This window comes from Theobroma cacao, chromosome 5, assembly GCF_000208745.1.
Source record: "Theobroma cacao cultivar B97-61/B2 chromosome 5, Criollo_cocoa_genome_V2, whole genome shotgun sequence".
Lineage (NCBI taxonomy): Eukaryota > Viridiplantae > Streptophyta > Magnoliopsida > Malvales > Malvaceae > Theobroma > Theobroma cacao.
Genome location: NC_030854.1, coordinates 3,483,476 through 3,499,206, shown reverse-complemented (window position 1 = coordinate 3,499,206; position 15,731 = coordinate 3,483,476). Strand labels below are relative to the sequence as shown.

Genomic DNA, 15,731 nt, shown 5'->3' with positions numbered 1-15,731 from the left:
CGAGAGAAAGAAAAGAAATTAAAATTTTATTTTTTAAGTAAAATCTTGTATCAATCATTGAGTTAATTGAGCTAAATATTGAGATGAAAACTGAGGTGAAGTAAAATGACCTTTGAATAGCGAAAGCTTGTCATAATATTGAAGAATTTTAATTCATTAAACTCTTTAAAAATTAATGACATAATTTTTTTAAAAAAATTTTTAAATTATTTTAAAAAAATTTATTATGTTTAATTAAATTCACGTTTTTTATTTTAATTTAATAAATTTTTATAATCAAAGATTGATTTATTATTATTAATTAAAATATCATTTACTATTTTATATGAAACATATCATGAATTCTTACCATCATATCACATCATTCTATCACATTATTAATTATCATGACACATCAACATACCACATTAATGTCATAACAAATGATTTTTAAATAATACTAATTAGTGATTTAACTTTTTTAAACAAATTGATTAAACATAAAAAAAATAAAAACTTTAAAAACTTTTCCAAGTATTATGCCAAAATTATTTTTTCATTTTCTTATATCTCCGGAAATAACTTATCTTGCACAAAATATTAAAGGGAATCCAAGTTTTGGTAGAAACCAAAGCAGTAATATATTTGCACATTATATCTCCATTGAAGTATACATTAGACATCATCATTCAGATGTTTTCAAGCAGAGAGTGTAAATGGGTAAATGGTTGGTAATAATAAGATGATATGCTTTTGCTTCCTTCTTGGCCAGAATGAGTTCTAGTAGATGACTAAGCACACTCGCCCTTGCAAGGGACATCAGTGCAGCGACAAACAGGTCTACCAGAAGCTTCCCAGCCATTGAAGCCGCGCTCCAAAACCAAAATGTTCTTGATTCCGACATCTTCCTTCATTTCCTCTAGATAATTGGCAAACCTCCGTGCACAAGTTGGGCCACGAACCTGCAAAACCATCCACAATACATATACAGGGTTATACAATACCTATATCATGGAAACGAACCATTCAATATTTAAGCATCTAGCATCTGCTTATGGGACAACGAGATGATCAACAACATGGGGTGAGAATAAGAGATTAATTTCAAAGGATCATGCAAACCAGTTATTTAAAATTCCAATATAATGCCTGCCAACTGAGGGATCCAAGTGTTGGCATGAAAGGCATGCACCTGATGATTACATTGTCTATTTGATAGCAATTACAGAATGACTTCTATGAACAGATGACTTTATGCAAGAAGGCGAAAGAAAGGAAGAGTCTAAAAAGAACGTTTCATTCAGGTAGAAGATGAACACAGTTCCAGTTTAAAGAGGTTCAACACAGTCATAAAAATGGTGATGAGACTTATTACAAATGTAGAGAACTGCTTGAGTTAATTGGGTTTAACTGGGCCCTCTGGCTATTTAATTCTTTGATAAACACAAGCTGCAATTCCGAAAGACTCAAAAAATTCAAACAACTAAAAAAACCCATCTATGCAGGGTAACAGGAAACAGCTTTAAGCTCAAGCATAGGCCACTCAATTATCTGCCAACCATAGAAAATTGAATAAGTGAAAAGGACAGTCCAGACTCCATAGAATAGAAGTCTTTTCCAAAAGAACCATGACCAGCATGAAACACACTAAAATACAAGTGTTTGAGGCAAGTGATGCTTGAGCCTTGAAGAGCAACTGTGGAGAGACCATAGACCATTTAATTTTACATAGTTTTATCCATGCTGATGAACCTGCTGTTTTACTCTATGAGCCTTATCCGAACAGAAAGATTTACTTCCACAAAGACGGTAAAATGGTTATTTTAATCCAAGCCTAAAACATCAGTCTGATGCTGACACTATCATCCTGAAGGAGGTAAGCATAAGGGGAAACAATCTTAAATGCTGACTTGGAAGTTTCGGGACAAGAAGCAAGTGCAAGCCAAAGAATTAGGACAGCCAACTTTCAATTGCAGTAAACAAATCTACCTGCAGAAACCCATATGAATTTCCCAATAAACCAAGGTACAATCGATAACTATTTACTAGGGCATAGGCTACTCAACCAACTCTACAATTTCCAAAGCACAATTTCGCTAGAGAAAATTGAGTTGTAGGTCGACCCAGATGTTGTACTTGCTCTTTCTGCTAAATGCTGGTATTATATCGTAATATCTATGTGCAACTAAGCTAGATTTCACATCTTAACCCATAACTACCTTGAAATCTATCAATATATGAAACTTAGCTACAAATATACATAATGATGAGTGGTGACAGATGTCCACAAAGGATACAGAGGGAATTTGATACAACAAAAAAAGAAGAAGGAATTTCCAGCAGAACAGCATGAAGAAAGTACCTGGCTTAAGGCACAATGGAAAACAAGAGTATCTTTTCCTTTGACATCTTGAATAAGATTGGAGATCTTATTAGTGAAAGTGTCACTGGCATAGTGCAAAGACCCAGCTATATGCCCATCATAACTCCTTTCATCGTCCCTTAAATTAATAATTTCCCACAAAAAACATAAAAACCCAACATTGATACCTTCCCCAATAATCCAACAAAATCTTAATACTGCAAAAAAAGAAGAAAAAGAAGTGAACCTGACATCTATGATGGCAATATTGGGATGGGGATTAAGGGAGAGGAGTTGAGAGCCAGTTATGTAGGAGATGGTCTTAGCCATTCGCTTTGCCAGAATCTTTGCTTGGGTCTGTCGATCTTGTCCGGAAGAGAGCCAGTTAGATTTGTATGGGAGCGGAGAATCCGATACTGTAAAGCAACGGACGACTTCTTACCTTTGATTTGGTCGTTAGATTTAAGCGCATCTTGGGCCTAGTAAACTCTTGGGCCGTGACATCAGCACTAGGCTTTGTTTGGCCGACTTTCTTTCATTAAAATCTTTGTGATTTTAATTTTATTTTCCTTCTTATAAAAATAAAAAAAAATTTCAATGACAACAATAATAAATAAATAAATAAATGAATTCATTTACAATTAAATGTAGAATATAATTTCCTCTAATTTTTTTCTCACAAGACAGATAACTATATCTATAAAGCTAAAATATTAACTAATTTTTAATAAAATATTTTTTAAGGATAAATTACTGGAAAATATTTTATAATTCAAAGTAAAATAAATTTGATATTTTATTATCTTATGGTTTTTTTCATTTTTTTTCTTTATACCTTTAACTTTTTTAAAGATTTTTTTAAAAATTATTTTATTATTAATATTATAAATAAAATTAATCATATTTTAATCATTTCATTTTTAACAATATCAAAAAATTTTTGTAAAAAATAAATAATTAAGTATTATAACACAAATTGTTCTTCCTAAAATCATATGATACTTTTTTTTATTTTTTTTATTTTTAATTATGCTATTAGTTACGGCTCTTACATTAATAAGAGATTGAATGAGTTTTAGGTATATAAATATGAGTTTTCCATCACTTATTAGATATATCTTTTGAGTTAAAAATAAGATAAATTTTAAATATACAAATATGAATCTTTTACCATATATTTTTTAGATTGTTAAGGTAAATTTGTGATTAATAAATTTACTTAAATGATACATGTTATTTGGTTTAAATTTTAACCTGTGACACTATTTCGGATTTCAATTAAATTTCGGTTTACAATTTGACAAAAAAATCTGATATTATTCGTGCAAAAAAAATTCATAATATTTCTCACTCAATTTAATTTATTAATTTTATAAAAAGAAAGCCAATACTTTACTCATCGACTCACTGAATGTATTGCCGTTTGTTTTCCCTATCGTTTCTTTTTCTTCCTTCCAATTCCCTCCTTAATGGTTTAATCCACAATCCCAAAATGTCAAACCCTTATTCTAACGTCGACATTGTAGGCGATCAAGAATCGGAAGATGGAACCGAACCAGAAGCAGAAGAAGACGAAGAAGATTCCGAAGAAGAAGGAGGAGGGGGAGAAGAGTTCATTCCGGTGACGGAGTGGCCTAGGTTTTTATCCAGCAAAGAGGGAAAGAAAGGAGGAGAAGGGAGGGTTTGTTTGAGTGCGGGAGAGTATGGAGAAAATTCTCAAGGTAACGAATGGAATCGCGGGGACATCGAGGGCTTGTTTTGTTCTATCTGTATGGAAGCTTGGACTACAACCGGTGACCATCATGTTTGGTCCGTACATTTCACTAATTCTCTTTGAATTCTACGGTTTTACTTGAAATTGGCTTCGGTTTTCGCTTGTTGGCGCCAAATTATGAGTTCCTTTGTTTGTAGTCGTTAATTTAGTGTTTTTATTGTTGCTTTCCGAAGTAAAATCAGGTGTTGATACAAAAAAAAAAAACTTAATTTGTATAATTAAAAAATGAAAACTTTAACCTCTTTGGATAACAAAATATGACTTTGCTTTGATAAAAAATAAATTGCAATTTTACATGTATTACATTATAGCTTAAGCAATTGTAGATTGTATTGTTGTATGTGTTCTAGTAATAGAAGATAAAAGATGGTGTTTTTTTTTTTAATATGAAATTTTGGAACTTATCAATCTTCAAACTGTTTTGGCCGTAGTTGTCTTCCTTGTGGGCACATATATGGTTTTTCGTGCATCCATAAATGGTTACAGCAACGTGGAACTTCAAGAAAGGTAGTCTTTAACATCAAACCATGGTATAATTTCTGAATCTCAGGACTGATCATATTTTTGTTTGACATTCTTGTTTCTTTCATATTTTTTTCTTCAGTGTCCTCAATGCAACAGGAAATGCACGTTAAAGGATGTAAGGAAATTGTTTGCATCACGGGTTGTTGCAATTGATGGAGAATCACAAAAGGTCTTAATAAATTTCAGATAATTGATAATTTTTTGAAGAATCACACCAAGAGTCTAAGAGTAATGGTTTCCATTTCTTTCTGTTTTTTTTTTTGGGGGGTTTGGGGGCGCGCACAGAGAATTCGATCTCTTGAAGCTAATAGCATTTCTCTTGAAAAGACGGTAAGAATTTTTTCCTGGATAAAGAAGAAGTGAGAAAAAGATGTCTTTTATCTTGGTATTGTTTTGTATCATTCCATTTTATGAATCCTGCTGATCGTATTCAAAAAAAGAAATTTGTAGAGTGCTGTTTTGAGTAAGAAAGAAACTGAATGGCAAAAGAGAGAAGCTGAATGGCAAAAGAGTGAAGCTGAATGGCAAAAGAGAGAAGCTGCATTACAACAGGAAGTTCACCAGCTTAAAGAGGCATGTTGGTTGAAAATGCTATTGACTTTTGTTGTTTCCTTGTACATTTTCTTGAAACTACCATGTCTTGTTGAATTTGTTTATTCAGTACACCTTATTTTTGGCTTATCTGCAATGATTGCTAGTTGTGCTGTTTTCACTAAATCTTTGATGTATGTCTCAGCTCTTGCATTTTCATTGCAATACATTTGTTGCTTAAGTTCTCTACTTCTCTAGCACTTTTTTCTGTGCTTTGTTTTTTGCAATAGGTGTCATATCCTCAAGCTTAAGCTTGCCTCACTAGCCATGTTGCAGTTGAAATCTCACATTTACAGCAACTAGTGCTGTCAGTTGTATACATGTTTTTACGGCCACAATTTTGTGTATGGTTCAGAGTTTGAGGAAATATTATAGATAGTAATATTGATTTTGAAATTTCCAACCTTTTTTATTAACTGTTTTCAAATGTTGTGATGGAATTAGAAATAAAATTTTGAAAGCCCTGAACTTTCTTTGGGTGCTAGATACATATAATTCATATGTTTTGCAGGTTGACCTTTTTCTTAAAATATTAATCGTATTAGTTTGTTATCTTGAACTTTTTGGCTTTGCAGAAAACAAAGTATTTGGAGCACTTAATAGATGTGCAGAGTAGGACATTTGGATGTGCACCTTCAATCAGAGGCCTTCAAGTACCTCTAGGTAATCCTTTTTCTGCCTTTCTTCTGAGGAAGAGACAATCTTATAAGATTAAAGATCTTTATATTTGAATCTATAACCATTAGATTATTATATTCATCTTCAAAGAAACTTTTATGATTGTGTCATTTGCATTCCTTCAAGGATTAGTGCTTTTCGTGATACCGCAGAGAAAAAAAACCACCATCCTTTTTTCATCAATTCTGGTATAATATTCATCCTTTTCTGTAGGGCACAACCTAGGCTCAGAGTTCAATGAGCAAGGACCTTTCATATTTCAGGTATTTCTCTCTCCTTTCATGCCTCCCTCTTTCTTTTGATGACACACTTAAATGTGTGTGACTTACTAGCTTAGCCATGAAACACCAATTGGAGTTTTCTTGAATTTGCAGACAGTTATTTTTTTTTCATATTTATGTGTAGACCTGGCAATTTTGGACACGACACGTTAACACGACACGAGAAGACACGGGTTAAACAGGTTTTGGGTTTATCCTTAACGTGTCAGACATGACAAACATGTTTAAGACACGTTTAAACACGTTTACTTAATCGTGTTATTGTGTTTAAACGTGTAAACATTACACGTTTATTAACCTATTAAACATTAATAGTTAACTACTATTTTAACCTTATATAAATAATTTTTAATAATTATTTGATGTGTATTTTAACTTTATATATGATAATGAATTTTATATATGTTATTTATATTAAATTTTATTATATTTGATGTTATTATTATTATTATTATTTTGTTATAATTATTTTTATAATTATAAATTTTAAATTTAAATAATAAAATTATATTTAATTATAAATATTTTTATTTAATCGTGTTAAACGTGTTAATCGTGTTAAACATGTTAATCGTGTTAAACGTATTATTAATCGTGTCGTGTCGTATATTGACACGTTTAATAAACGTGTAAAACGTGTTAATCGTGTCGTGTCGTGTTACACGTGTATTAAACGTATACGTGTACATATTTTAAATTTAAGACATGAATATTAAACATGTCGTGTTCGTGTTTAGGCTTAACGTGTTTCGTGTCTAAACGTATCTGACACGTTTAAGACATAAAAACACGAATTGCCAGGTCTATTTATGTGTGAATACATGCATTGCATTTACCATTACGTTGATATAGCTTTTTAAAAATTTTCCATACTTTTGTCAAAGTTCTCAAAAGTTGTTTCATTTTTCACTTTGTTTCTATTTCTAATTTGTTTTATAACATTTCTTTATAACGTCTCTCTCACATTCACTCTTTTTAGGACTTTCATATAGAAACATTATACCTGAAATCACATGGTTTTGGAAATCTGAACCTAAAGTCTTATTTTTATTTTAAAAGAGTTACACTTTAATCTTTCTTGTTCTGGTTAAAACATGGACTGGGCGTTTGTAATATTTGGCATCTTACTTGATACTTTTATATCAAAATTGCAATTTGATTTATTTTAGTTAAAAAAATTTTTCTTCTTTCCTTAACTGTTCCCTCCCAGTCCAATTTCTTTCTTCTTCTTGCCATGTAACATATATCTTATTGTTTCTTGCAGAAAGAACTGAGGGTGGATGGTGCACGGCTATTTGATGTAGACGCTTCCAGCAAAAATTTATTAATAGCACGAAGATTGCAAGGGTTGGGTGGAACACATTTTCTTACTAAAGTAAAGTTTCTGAGCTTCAACATGGAATGTGACTACATTATCACTACTTCAATTTCTGCCAAAGAATGACTCTTATAGAATTTCTAAACATTGGCTTGCAGATGAGCTTAGTAGCTCCATATGAGAGAGAAGACATTTCATTGCCTTTTGGTACAAAAGCAGTAAGGGATTTGCACATTTGCCCATCAGATGGTAGCTTGGCGCTTTTAGCTTCCTTAGGAAAGAAATTATCAGTTCTCAGGTGGCACCGTGCTTAGCCTTGAAAATTCATCCGTATTTTGTTCCCCATGTTGCCTAAATTGACTTAATCACTCATTTTGTTGCAGCACAGAAAGCAACAATGTTATTCTTGCCTATGATCTACCGGTAAAAAGTCCTTCCATCAGTTAAAATTCATTTACTGATTCAAGTTATTGATTAGGTTGAGAATTCTTCTGACTCTCGTGTGTTCTTCCCCTTAATGGAGCATATTTACTTTTTTTTTGCTCAGCCAGAGCATATTTACTTATATTGTGATAATTATGGAAAAGAATGATATATTAGCATTTATAATTGTGAATTCGAATAAGTGTTCTTGCCTGGAGAGTATAAATTGCCTGATGATATTTAAGTTGCCTTCAGATTTTTTGGCAATGCATAAAATGCTCACTTTTTGTGAGCATGCTTGTGAATTCGAATAAGTGTTCTTGCCTGGAGCATATAAATTGCCTGATGATATTTAAGTTGCCTTCAGATTTTTTGGCAATGCATAAAATGCTCACTTTTGTGAGCATGCTTGCATGCAGATGATGGTGTTAAACTGATAGATAAAGAAAATGTTTATAGGAAAGCAACTATGGTAAAAAGGTAGTGATTTGAATAACTGAACTAGATGAAGCACTGTTCAACTCTTTAAAAGATAAATCCTTTCTTGAAATTTGTCACATGTTTCATGAGTAGGAATGTGTAAGTTCGATTAAAAATACTTATTGCATGGTTTCTTCATCCTTGCTTCAGTGGGTAAGAACTAGTGTTTTTTATTTTTTTCTGTTCTGAGGCATGTTTCTGCTACTTGTTTGTACTGATTCATACGTATCAAGGATATTTTTAAGCCCTTTCAAGTTGCAAATATTGTCAATATAGTATTCCTTTTTCTTTTTCTTATGGCAAGCTATCCTCATTGTCACTTTAAGAACAGGAAATCTTGCTTTATGGTTGTTAAATTTTTATAGTATTGACATTGGGCTTTCAGGCTGCTGCTTGGTCATGTTCATGGGATCTCAACAGTTCACATCAAATATATGCTGGACTACAGGTTTCCAACACTGAGCTTGTTTTCCTTAATCTGGTTGAATCTATGTAGAGTGAACTAATTTTTTGATGTTTTACCCTTGTTGTAGAATGGCTCAGTATTGGTGTTTGATATGCGCCAAACTGCAAGGCATATGGATTCTATGAATGGGCTGACAAGCAACCCAGTTCATACCGTACACTCTTTACATAATTCAACCATCCCTTCAGGTATTACAGCCATTTTATCAGCATCTTCAGTTGGCATATGTCAGTGGAGCTTTGGTGGTTCTGAGGAAAGGTAACTTGTATCATCTGATTGAGAAATGTAGTTGTATGATTCCCATGTATATTATCATAAGATTATGATATTTTTGATTCCTTGAGGTTAACAATGTTTTAGGGCCAAACTGTAGATAGCTTCTTACTGTTTGTGGATTACTCCAATTTATAGGTTGTCTAATAAACTTTTGGTTGATTTTTTTTTTTTGAAGGCCATTTTTGGTTTCAGAGACTGGCAATCAAGGAGTGTGTATTTCTCTTGCTTATTGTCCTAACAGTGATGACATTATTGCTTCATATCGACCACGAATTGACTTTTCAAATGAGATGGCATCTTCTCAACCTCTACTGACTCCTGTTACTGGGCAAGGGGTACAGGGTTCCCATGTTCATTTGAAGAGAGCTGGAAGCAACTCTTATCAGAAGTTGGGGGTTACATGTGCCAATGTTAATGATGTTCGGTTGCCAAGATTTACAATCATGAACATAGAGAACCATGTGTGCTTATTTGCATCAGGGGATGAACTTACAGGTGAATTGGTCTTGCAAAAGTTGCCATCCTTTACTGTTGTCCAGCGTGTTACATTGCCAAAGCATCCTATTCATGATGTGAAGTATTCACATGCTTTTGACGGAGGTTTACTCGGTTGTTTAAGTGAGGATATATTGCAACTTTTCAGCAATCATGCTCTAAAATAGGTAAACTTCATTTCTACAGACGGTTTTCTTACCTTTTTGGATGGCAACCAGGAATCTGTCAAAAAGAATACCATCTCTAGTGATGATTGGTTGTGGGAAAATATATACCTAGGTTTAGGGCCATCTGGTGGTTGAGGGGTTATCGCTACGATAGTTGCAACCCAACTGCCCTGGATTTTGATTGCAGGTTTCTGAACGTTCCAAGAGATGATTGACCTGCATGGTTTACATTTCCCCTAAATAATAGGGCTTAACCTCAATCTTGTTGTAGTTATTCTAATTTCATTTTTCTTTTTAAGCAAGTTATCGCTGTTTATTTGTCAGCTTGCTCATATTGTATTATAGGTTGCATCCAGTATATGGTTTAGTTGAAAGGAGCTTCCCAAATAGCTATGTATAGAAACAATCTGGTTATATATAGTTGCTAATTTCCAAATGTGCTTAATTTGTGCAATTATGTGATATTTTCCTTCTTTCTTCTTTTTTGATGCAATCTGAGCAAGGATCCTGGGCGGCCATCATTCATTCAGTCCTTAAAGTCTCTGCTATCTGCAACAAGGTTGAATACTTGAAATGTAAGACATGGCTAAAATTGATTAGTATTTTCATTTTGTTTTCTGGGATTCGAGTGGAAGTCTGAGGCTATTGGGAGGCCATCATCGTCCATTCTTGTTGCATGGCTGCCTAGGCCTCAAAAAGACGAGAAATCCATAATGAATTAAATTATTATGAAATGCCAAAAGAAGAAAGGCTCTAAGAACAGAGGACTTAGACTTTTGCTTCAACGCACTTTGGGTTTGGGAACATTCCATCATTTTCAGTCCGTTACAAGCTTTTGAGAGTTGTAAAGCTCCTTACCAACGACCCCATTCGTTTCGTACTTCCATTTAGCCCTCATGGGGTCTTCCTTTGAATTATTGTTGCCCATAGAATCTCTAATTGCCATAATCTAGACAACGAATTCATGTTTCTTCCAATCATATTTCCTATCAGTTGCTATTTCTATTATTGAGTGTTAGTGTCACGCTTGTTCTAGATTCTTTGCTGAGTTGCTATCCTTCTTTCTTGATTGAAACTGAGTTTGAAAATTGCATTGAAACAAATCCTCAACCCAGCATAGGGGATCTTCTTCCATCTTCGTCGAGCTTGATTGAAAGAAAAGGAGGTGTCAGCTGCCGTGACAAGGCCTACATGTCTTATAGTGAGCAATAGTGAAACATAAGAATAACAACCATTATCCTTTGTAGTCCTGAAGCTGCAGTAAAGCATATAACACATGCGCTGTTGGGAGTTGCAGTTTGCAGAAACAAACTTTGGAGCTGACTACTTGTTTTGGCTGATAATGCCAAATCGTTTTTCAGTCTAAAAGATTTAGTCTACTTTTTTACTTTGGATCAAAGGATCACTAGAAAAAGAAACAGTCAGAGGCCAGTTGAATTGGACTTGGGGCATCAAAACTGTCGATTTACAAGTTGTTACTGACTTGTATGATGAGCCTGCCCTACACTATTGCTGGTGGCAAATTGTTTTTTATTGTACTTCTCGGATACCCCATGACTCATGAGTGATTCTTGGGATTTGCGCCCTTGTGAACAATGATCATATCCTTACATGGTCTCTTTTGATCGACCCTATTTCGTATGCCCCCAAACCAAGACTATGAAAGGAGGACTGCCCCAACTTTCATGGCACATACTCATTTCAGACACTGAAATTCAATCAAATTTTATTCTATATATATATATATATATATGAATGAATATAACATGAAAAGAATAACTTTTGCTTTATTAAGAAATGACGATTGAAACAACACACTCGAACCCCATGACCCCGTGTATCCCTGGCTTCATCATCCCATTCTCCCCGCTCTCTTTTATTATATATATATATTTCTTCTTCCTTTTTGTATTTTTTCCAAGCTGATATACACCAAGAGAGCACCACAACAAAAATACACAAATCCTTCTGTTTTTCCTTTTTCCTTTGTTTGGAGCCTTGGACGCTCAACTAACCTTGCATCAATATTGTTGGCAAGTGGGATCCATCTCAAGACACCAAAGAAACAAGCGGACAAACTAGTAAAATTCACAAGTGAAGTAAAAATTCTAATCGAAACTGTTTCAGGAGTTCACTAGCTCCAACACTCCGGGGTTAAGGCATGGTTTCTTTTGGGGTCCTTGCAATAGTCATAGACCATATGGTTTCTTTGAACCCATCTCATTGCTCTATATTGTTGCCTGGTTAGCCCGCCGGACCGGAAAGGCGAGGCGGAGACTGGGCGACACCATGCCGGTGCATAGGCAGAGCAGCCGTTGGCTTTGAAATTGGTGTACTTTGCAACAAATGGTTGGTATCTGTAATCAGCTTTGTATTTTCCATCTTCAGTTGCCCATGATGAGGCATCCCATATTGAACCATACACCCACATTGGCCTTAGAGGAAATGTTGCAGCACTCTTCTTTGGATACCTTCTTATGGGCACATCATCCACTAGGAATCTGAAATAAATATCAGATAAATCAATAAATTCAGACATTTTAGGCAAAGGAGAAATAAAATATAAATATATACTTTATTGCAAATGAATACAAATACTATCACTAATGTGTTTCATTTTTAGGTCGTACTTTATTTACCTACTTCCAATAAATCTTTGCAAATTATACAAAACCTATGTCGTGCATGTGATCTACTTTTTCCATTGATATTTCACTTGTCTAGATCACTTGACCAATTATTAATGTTATGCAAGGATTAAAATAATCTCCTGACTTTTCTGCATGATCATGTGAGAACACTATCATTTTGAGAATGCAAATCACCAAAATGGTCACTATTCAAGTTCTAAATTATTAAACCTGAAAAAGCAATGATACTTTACAGCCAATAGGGACAAGTCTACATCCTCCCCAACCCCCCATCAATTCCCAAGATATTTATTATTATACTTCTAGCATTAGACATTATATTATGGCAAGCAATCATTCTTATTTCAGATTAATTCAGGGTAGAGTTTGACCATAAGGTCCATAACCAAGATTGCAGCATTTGTCTGGTTTCTGGATACTTACATGATCTCTTTAGGACTCCAAAAAATGGCATAGTGATGAAAATCTTGGGTTGGATCAAACCACAGATGGAACTTCATCTCCCTTCCAATGATTTTTCCATCTCCACTCCCTCTAATATACACATTGGTCTGTAAAGTATAAGGCTTCCCAAATGTAGTTCCAAGGAACTCTATGTCCACTTCATCATGGAATCCTGGATGAGCTTCATTGTTTGATAGCTGCCATTTTATCATTTCTTGTTGATTAGAGAGCAGCAGGAAAACAATATACTTTCAAGAATCTTTGCTTCAGGGGATATTGGATATTGGATTAGAACTGTGCATTAAGAAAGGAAATGTAGTGAAAAATTATAGGTTGATCAATTCTCACATAGAAAGCTGTTATGACCCCTGCAGTGTAGCCAGGCTGGACCTTAATAGAAGCTCCAAAGTAGCCAGAACGAAAAGGGCGAACTGACTTGAATCCACTCCCTGTTAAACCAAATACAAGCAATAAAATAAGGAAAAAAAGATCAGATTGATTACCACCATAAAAAAAAAATTAGTAAAAAGAATTAAACGAAGGAAAGGTATTGATTAATATAAGCCAGTACTACTAAGTAAGACCTGAAGTTCTGTCAAGCCAGATTGTTAATGCATTTTGGTCTGCACTTTGATGGCCAGGACCCCAAAGATTTCTAAACCCGTTATAAAAGCTCATAGGCCTAAATTTAGAGCTTGGCCAGTAGCCAGGAGAAGGTGGCCAGTCAGCATTGGTTGAGGGAAACATTAGAATGAGGAGAAGTGAGAGAAAGAGAGCCATGAGGAATGTAGAGGAAAGCCAAGATGAGAGAAAGGAAACTCAATGAGGAAAGTAGAATGATTGGGAGTGTATAAATGCTGGGTGTGACTTGTGAGAGAGAGAAAGCAATGGGACAAGAGTGTGCGTGGAGGAAGAGTATGGCAGTACAGTTTTGATCCAACAAAAAAAAAGAGGACTAGTGGGTCCCCAATGGGCAGAGCGAATGAGGAAGCTGATGGAGGGTAGGCACTCAACACTGCACAAAAAACTCAAACAGGTTTCTCAAAAATTATGGGTTAAAGCATGTTTAAAGGGGTCATATTCGCATAGTATCAAAAATAATAGTCCTGGTAACAAAGTAGAAAAGTACATACAAAGGTTTTTTCCCCGTCACAGCTACTTTCCATCCCATTCTTTATGAGAGAACTTGTTAACTTGGCTTTACATGGTTGGAAAGCTATGGAAAAGACGATAAGATGCAGAAGGGGTAGATGGGTATCTCTTAAATGTTGGTTTTGTTTTCCTTTGCTCTATGTGTCCACAGGATCTTGTGCTTTAAATCCCTTTTCTCTCATTAAAAGCTACATGCATCCGTCTCTCAGCCTTTAAAGCCAACAATGCATACGTTGTTGCATTAACCCAAATGCCTTTGTGTATTTGTGGCTTTTGTTTACCATTCCCATATGTCCGTTCCTTTTTCTTTTAGCTTGCAGTCCCTAGCTCTGGTAGAGGTTGGCTGTGGGTCACACTCTGATTTAGTCAATTTTGTGAATGAAAATGTGAGTAATGGTGCTCTTTGAACCTCTGAACTTCTTAAATGGAGTGGGTCAGGAGCTATCTTGTCTGGGGCCTTGTGTTCGATTTTGATTATACTTGTTATTCATTGAGAATTCAGATGACTATTATTTCTGAATTGCTGATTGGTTTCTCCATAGAAACTGCAGCTGAGTATACTCATCCACACCAATTTTTTCTAATTTATTGCAATCCAAAAGAGTAAATCAAATGGCACTGCCCATCCTTTCTAGTAGAGTTGTCTTTTGCCAGCCAGTCCTCATGTTAGTCTATTTCTACGTCTATAGATGTCAATGAAAAACACAGCAACCGACTGCTTTATCAGCCTAAAGTGATTGATAATGACACTGTTTTCTGCTCCTTCTATAATGTCTATTGTTCTTCAATATATGATGAAGAAAGACTGAAACAATCTTAAAACTAATAAATAATAGGAAAAATCAGGATCTCAAGTACCTATACGATATACCATAAACATACACACTTCTCATAGTCTCTGAAGAAAGTAAATACAGGTCATACACGTTTTAATTTTTACCGACAGTCTGATAACACAGATAGATGCATGTGACAATTCGAAAACAAATCCCTTTCATCACATCATCATATTGTAAGATTCAAACTCAGGATTATCTCACCGCCAACAATCTACGTGTCTTTCCATTCAGGACCAGTATCCAGTATCGTTTGTGGTTGGATGGATCTAGGTTCATTGACTCTTGTAACACTGAAAATACCCATATTAGTACAAAAATATAATGCAATGAAAGGTGGTCCAAAAAATGTGCTGCTTTGCATATATATGCATGTGCCAACAGCATAGGGGATCATATAACAAAAATTTAGATCTTATAAGTATTAAACAATACCAAAAGTTCAGATTTTTTTTTTTTTGCTGTTGAAACAGCAACACATAAATCTGGTTGTCCCACGTGGATGCATGCTTACGGATCAAAGCTATTTAATTTGGCTTGTCTTTATTGTGAGCTTTCTCAGCTGCTTTTATGATCAAAATTTTGATTTGGTGGACCATTGGGCTCAACAAATATATGACTCTTTTCTTTTTTTTTTTTGTTCTGTCAAATGCACAGTCTGGAAATGCAGCTCCCTTCATCGACCTACAGTTATTACTCTTATGAAAAGGGGACAAAAAAAGTCAAAAGAAATGTTAATTTCTGATAAAATAGACATGGAAGAGGTCCAAAAATGTTTGTACAAAATGGGATTTCCTTGAAAAAAAAAAAAGAGCAATGATGATAATTGTCAC

General features: G+C 34.5%; 3 protein-coding genes across 3 annotated transcripts; 1 reads left to right on the top strand and 2 right to left on the bottom strand.

Moving 5' to 3' along the window:
- Positions 580-2,796, bottom strand: LOC18598041 (dual specificity phosphatase Cdc25). Its single transcript, XM_007027382.2, has 3 exons — positions 2,589-2,796; positions 2,342-2,480; positions 580-941 (listed from the first exon to the last, which is right to left on the bottom strand). The coding sequence occupies exons 1-3, from the start codon at positions 2,669-2,671 to the stop codon at positions 771-773; spliced, it is 393 nt and encodes a 130-aa protein (XP_007027444.1). The 5' UTR covers positions 2,672-2,796; the 3' UTR covers positions 580-770.
- On the top strand, positions 3,725-10,279 carry LOC18598040 (E3 ubiquitin-protein ligase RFWD3). Its single transcript, XM_007027380.2, has 13 exons — positions 3,725-4,150; positions 4,547-4,622; positions 4,720-4,809; positions 4,926-4,970; positions 5,091-5,213; positions 5,807-5,894; positions 6,123-6,172; positions 7,455-7,565; positions 7,667-7,806; positions 7,892-7,931; positions 8,797-8,859; positions 8,945-9,135; positions 9,329-10,279. Exons 1-13 carry the CDS (start codon positions 3,753-3,755, stop codon positions 9,813-9,815), a joined length of 1,902 nt encoding a protein of 633 aa, XP_007027442.2. The 5' UTR covers positions 3,725-3,752; the 3' UTR covers positions 9,816-10,279.
- Positions 11,578-13,761, bottom strand: LOC18598039 (probable xyloglucan endotransglucosylase/hydrolase protein 32). The gene is made up of 4 exons (XM_018121957.1): positions 13,495-13,761; positions 13,259-13,359; positions 12,890-13,107; positions 11,578-12,316 (listed from the first exon to the last, which is right to left on the bottom strand). Exons 1-4 carry the CDS (start codon positions 13,688-13,690, stop codon positions 11,950-11,952), a joined length of 882 nt encoding a protein of 293 aa, XP_017977446.1. The 5' UTR covers positions 13,691-13,761; the 3' UTR covers positions 11,578-11,949.